Raw genomic sequence first — 5,054 nt, 5'->3', positions numbered from 1 at the left:
CTGAGGCCCCAGGATGATCTTCCTCCTGGGAGAGCCCTGCTCTCCAGGCTACGCAGGGCCCTGTGGTCCTGGCGGGGCTGGTGGGCAGGCATGGGCTTGCTAGCTGGTTCCCTCTCTGAGCCTCGGGTGAGGGGCCGGAGCCCCCGGCCCGCAGGATTAGAGGGGTGAGCAGTCCGGGGCTGGCCTCCCAGAGGTGGTGTCTCCTGGCCACCGCCTCGTCCCGAGAGCTCCCCCCAGGATGTGTACCCGAGGCCTGCCTGGCCCTGCGCCCTGCCCAGCCCGGCTGCCGAGTGGGCACAGAGGAGGGGTGGCTGTTTTTAGATGAAGGTGACTTTACTTGAGAACATAGGTTGCAGTCACGTGGTCGGGAAGGAGGGTCAGGCACTCGGGTTCCCAGGGCTCTGGGAGGGCCTGCCTGTGCACGGCCGGGGCCCCTGTGAGTTCTTGGGGTGCTGCCCCGGGCCTCCTGGGCACTGGGCGTGGCTGGGGGTTCTGGAGGGGGGGCTTTTCACCCTTTTTCCATCACCGCCCCCTGAGGAGCATTTTGAGGCCTTCTTTCTAATGGCCCTGTCCCAGTGACCTGTCAGTGTCACAGATGTTACGTCCCCTGTGGCAGCAGTCTCTGTTGTCCCCTGGGGGCCACAACCCGGCACCCCACTTGGAGTGATCCGGCCTGTTGAGGATGGGTGACCGGCATGTGGCAGGTCGCTGGGGCGGACGGGCTGGCTCCCTTGCTGCGTGTGTCCCTCTGGCCAGGACAGGGGTGTCGGCCTGCGGGGCCTCAGGCAGGGAGGGCTCTCCTGGGCGAGGCTGGCCAGCCCGTTGGCCTCTGCGGACACCTGGGATGGGTGGAGTTGGGGCCCACCTCTGCCCCTCTCTGAGAGCTGAGGCACCCTGCCCTGCTGCCACCTGGAGGAGTCCTGCGGGCACTCCTCTCTCCTCCAGGAGGCAGGGTGGGGCCTGGGTAAGACCTGCCTGAGCACCCCTGTCCGAGGCTCTAGGGTGCAGAGGCAGGCCCTGTCTGGGCAAAGCGCTGCCTCTGGCCTCACTTTCTGCCCTGACTCACCTCCCAGCGCTGTACGGAGCTGCTGGTTCTGCAGTCTTGGGAAATCTTGACGGAGAAATGCGGGTTTCCGGAGGCCTTTGGTGAAAGTGACGCAGAGGTCCATCCTCACGCCCCTGTCTGCCTGTAACCGCCTGGCCTGAGGCCTGAGTGGCCAGTGGGCGGACGTGAAGGTCCGTCTGTCCCCGGGGCCTTGTGGCCAGCCAGGTGTGCTCTCCTACACGGCCGGTACGCACACGTGTGCCGCGTATGCCTCTACACCTACGTGTCCGTGCACACGTGCGGGCACTGCCGCGGCTGTGCCCCCAGGAGCGGGGAGCACCTGGAGCTGCAGAGGGGCCTCCTTTGCTTCAGTCCCTGCTGGCCCGGACTTCTGAGACGTCCTGTCCCCTTTTAAAGGAAGAGCCAGCAGGTGGCCAGAGGCGGGGCGGTAAGGACTGGCGGCTCAGGAAGAGGCCCCGCCGGGCCCTGCACGTGTTCTGTGCACGGGCTGGCCTTGGGTCCTGCCTCTTGCACCCGAAGGAGGCTGGCGTCCTCTGGACCCGAATGCAGCCGGGGCGCAGGGGCCTGCGTGTGGCCAGCCCACCCAGGACCTGACACACAGGCCCAGGCGGGATCTCAGACGCCCAAGGAGATGTGCGCTCTGCCCGCAGTCGTTCCAGAAAGCTGCCCAGCTGTGAAGTCTGTCCTGGGATGTGAGCTTTACTTTTCTTAGCGGCTGAGGAGTCCGTGAGGACGGGGGAGCCCGGTTTGGGTCATTGGGCGTCAGCCGGAGGGCTCCTGCCGCCCGGTCCAGCTGGGGGTCGTGACCTGCGATCGTCCTGCTCGGCTTCACGTGCTCAGTCTGTGCTCACACGGTTGTGCCGTCGGAAGTCACCGTGTGACCCCAGTGAGGGAGCGGGGGTCCGGGGTGGCGGCCTGCCCGGTGGGTGCTGGGGCCCCGCAGCCTGGCTGCGTCCCTACTGGCTGAACCGTTCCAGTGCAGTCCTGGATTCTGCTTTCACCTGATCTTATGCCAGAGGCCTCTGGGCCCAAGTCCTGTGGGCGTGGCCTTCTCCAAGGGTCGCCTCGGGTGCGTGGGTGTGGGTGATGGTTCTGGAGAAACAGGCGCTTCCTGGTAGACGCCACTGTGCCTTGGACGCGACTTTATAAAGTCCCCGCTGTCCCCAAGGACAGCTGCCCCGGGATCCTGGGTGGTTTGACAGGAGTATCCCCAGGACACCTGCTCCCAGCCCTGGGATAGGGCTCTGGTGTGGACATTCCCTGAAGATCGGCACCTGGAGGTGCGGCCTGACCCCCAGCAAAGGGGTCCTCATTCTGGTCTGCCGTCCCGGCCCCCTCCCTGAATGCCCAGAGGTCGGGTCTCCTGCCCCTGGTCCCTGGAGAGGAGCCCTCCCCAGCTCAAGCCCAGTCTCCCAGCTCCAGAACTGTCAGCGTGCTTCTCACTGTCTGGTTCTAACTGGCTTCACGTTTTGGTTCCTCAAGAGAAGGTCGTAATGAATGGGGAGGCTTGCCTGGTTGGAAATTGAGAGGGAGGGCTGCTGGGAGTCGCCCCAGCGTCCCCGGCAGGAGGACAGCCTGTCATTTGTATGGAGGTTTGTGGCACACGCGGCCTTCTGAGAAGCAGGCACCTCCAGGACGGGGCCGCTGCAGCCCCCTGGCCCCCGTGGCCTGAGCACACCTGTCCCACCCACCCCGGTGGCCTTCCCTTGGTTGTGGGAGAGAGGGGGAACATGCAAGACTACCCAGAGCGGGGGTGGTGACCTGGGCGGTGATGGACTTCAACTTTCCAAAAAGGCCTTTCGGGGCTGTGGGGCTGGACCCAGCAGTCGCTGCCCTGGTCCTTGTTCTGGGGCCGGGGTGGGTGCTGCTGCTGTTCCCACGCCCAAGGCCCAGCCAGTTAGGACAATTCCTGGCAGAATCCTGCCGCAGACCCCGAGGGGAGGGCCTTCCAGGAGCCCCATGCGGTTCTGCGCTCCGGGTGCCAGCCCTGGCTTCTCTCCCTCTGGGGAGCTGGGGTTGGGAGAAGTGGCAGGCTCCTTGGGTTCTCCCCTGACACTGTTCTCTTCTCTTCTCTGGCTGCCCAGGGAGCACGATCTGGACTTCCGTAGATGATGATGGCTCCAGAACCCGCCTCACGTGCGCCTTGAATCACAGCGCCACCGAGATCGTGGGCCACCGCTGGGTGAAGGGGGGCAAGGTGCTGAAGGAGGACGCGTTGCCCGGCCTGAGGACGGAGTACGAGTGAGTGAGGCTGCCCCAGCAGCAAAAGGCGGGGCCTGCCTGGTCTCCAGGGGCCTCTGGTCAGCGAGTACGGAATTCGTAGTCGCTGGGCTGGCTCTGGACAGAAGTTGGGAACGGGCTCAGACGGGGGTTTGGAGACAGCTGAGGCCCAGGATGCAGGGAGGGTCCAGTGGCTGCCAGACTTGACCACCTCCAAGACCCGTCCCTCCTTCCGGCGCGTTGGGGACCCCGGTCCCTGGCTCGCTGGGTTCTGAGCACCGCCGGGGCCACTGCGGAGCCTTGTCTTGGGGGAGGAGCGGCTCTGGAAGCCCAGGGCTCCTGGATGTGGGTGTGGGGTAAGCTGCCTGCCGCCCCTGCACCTCCTGGTCCCTCCTCCCCGGGGAGGCACCCTCCCGCCCCCGCCCAGCAGGGTTTGGACAGAAGCTTCTCGGCTCACACCCCGCTCACGGCCTCTTCCTGCAGCGTGGACTCGGACGACCGCTCGGGCCAGTACTCCTGCATCTTCCTTCCAGAACATGCGGGCCGCACCGACCTGGAAGTGAAGGGTGGGCTCCTGGGGGCCCCGGGCCTGAGGGGCTGGGGTGGAGGGGGGCAGGGCGGCTCCATCTCCGGCCCCTCTGCCCCAGGGTCAGGCTCCAGCCCGCCCTCCTCCCGGCAGGGCCCCCCAGCGTCAAGGCGGTGAAGAAGTCGGAGCACGCCACCGAGGGGGAGACCGTGGTGCTGGCCTGCAAGTCGGACTCCTTCCCGCCCGTCGCAGACTGGCAGTGGTCCAAGATGACCGACTCTGGGGACCAGGCCATCACTAACAGCTCCCAGCACAAGTTCTTCGTGGTCTCCTCGGAGACCAGGACGGAGCTGCATATCCCAGACCTGGACCTGAGCTCAGACCCCGGCAAGTATGTGTGCAACGGCACCAGCTCGGAGGGCTCTGGCCAGGCGGTCATCACGCTGCGCGTGCGTAACCGCTTCGCCGCCCTCTGGCCCTTCCTGGGCATCGTGGCCGAGGTGCTTGTGCTGGTCACCATCATCTTCATCTACGAGAAGCGGCGGAAGCCGGACGAGGTCCTAGATGGTGAGCCGGCCCCACATGCCCTCTGCTCCCCTCCTGGTGGGGGGACCCCTGGGGCCGGGGGTTAGCCCCCTTGGCCACCGTGTCCTGGGGCACCCGCCCCCTTCCAGCCCTTACGGCCTCACCTGCCCCGCTTTCCTCACTGGGCTGCCAGCAGGCGTCCTCTGCGGTCAGTGCTCCTCCATGGGCTTGGTCTCCGCCTGTGGAGACTGCTTTGGGCCCAGGGCTGCGGCACCAAGTGAACCCCTGGCCTTGTGTGATGGGGCCACTGGGGTGCCCGCCTATGGGCGGGGCTGGGGGCCAGACAGGGCCCCTAGGTGCCTCTCACACTGAGACCCTAGACAGCTCACGTGAGGGTGCGTGTCTTGGGGCGGGCTTGCCCCCCACATGGCAGTCGGGGAGGCTGAGGGCGGCGCCCCGCAGGATGGGGCCACCCCGTGCATGGCCTGGTGTGCAGACCGCCGCTGACAGCCCGTCCTCCTCTCTTGCATGTGGCCGTGCACCTGCACAGATGAGGACGCCGGCTCTGCTCCACTGTAAGTCCCTGCCTCGCTGGGTGTGGGCGGGTCACTGGGCAGAGCTGGGAGGCGTGAGGGGCAGCTGTCTGGTCCTCCTGTCACCAGGAAGAGCAGCGGGCACCACGTGAACGACAAAGACAAGAACGTTCGCCAGAGGAAC

The 5,054-nt window shown here is 66.3% G+C and overlaps 1 protein-coding gene across 1 annotated transcript in view; it reads left to right on the top strand.

The window, feature by feature from the left end:
- BSG (basigin (Ok blood group)) overlaps positions 1-5,054 on the top strand; it is an 8,384-nt gene that overhangs the window by 1,838 nt on the left and 1,492 nt on the right. The window contains exons 2-6 of the mRNA XM_024740014.1: positions 3,151-3,307; positions 3,770-3,852; positions 3,966-4,379; positions 4,888-4,912; positions 5,000-5,053. Of these exons, the coding sequence (XP_024595782.1) occupies positions 3,151-3,307; positions 3,770-3,852; positions 3,966-4,379; positions 4,888-4,912; positions 5,000-5,053 (733 nt within the window). The remainder of the gene's footprint in view (positions 1-3,150; positions 3,308-3,769; positions 3,853-3,965; positions 4,380-4,887; positions 4,913-4,999; position 5,054) is intronic.

The sequence above is a fragment of the Neophocaena asiaeorientalis genome, unplaced genomic scaffold (genome assembly GCF_003031525.2).
Source record: "Neophocaena asiaeorientalis asiaeorientalis breed wild unplaced genomic scaffold, Neophocaena_asiaeorientalis_V1.1 scaffold469, whole genome shotgun sequence".
Lineage (NCBI taxonomy): Eukaryota > Metazoa > Chordata > Mammalia > Artiodactyla > Phocoenidae > Neophocaena > Neophocaena asiaeorientalis.
The sequence above is the reverse complement of the archived record's forward strand: the minus strand, read 5'-3'. Positions and strand labels throughout refer to the sequence as shown.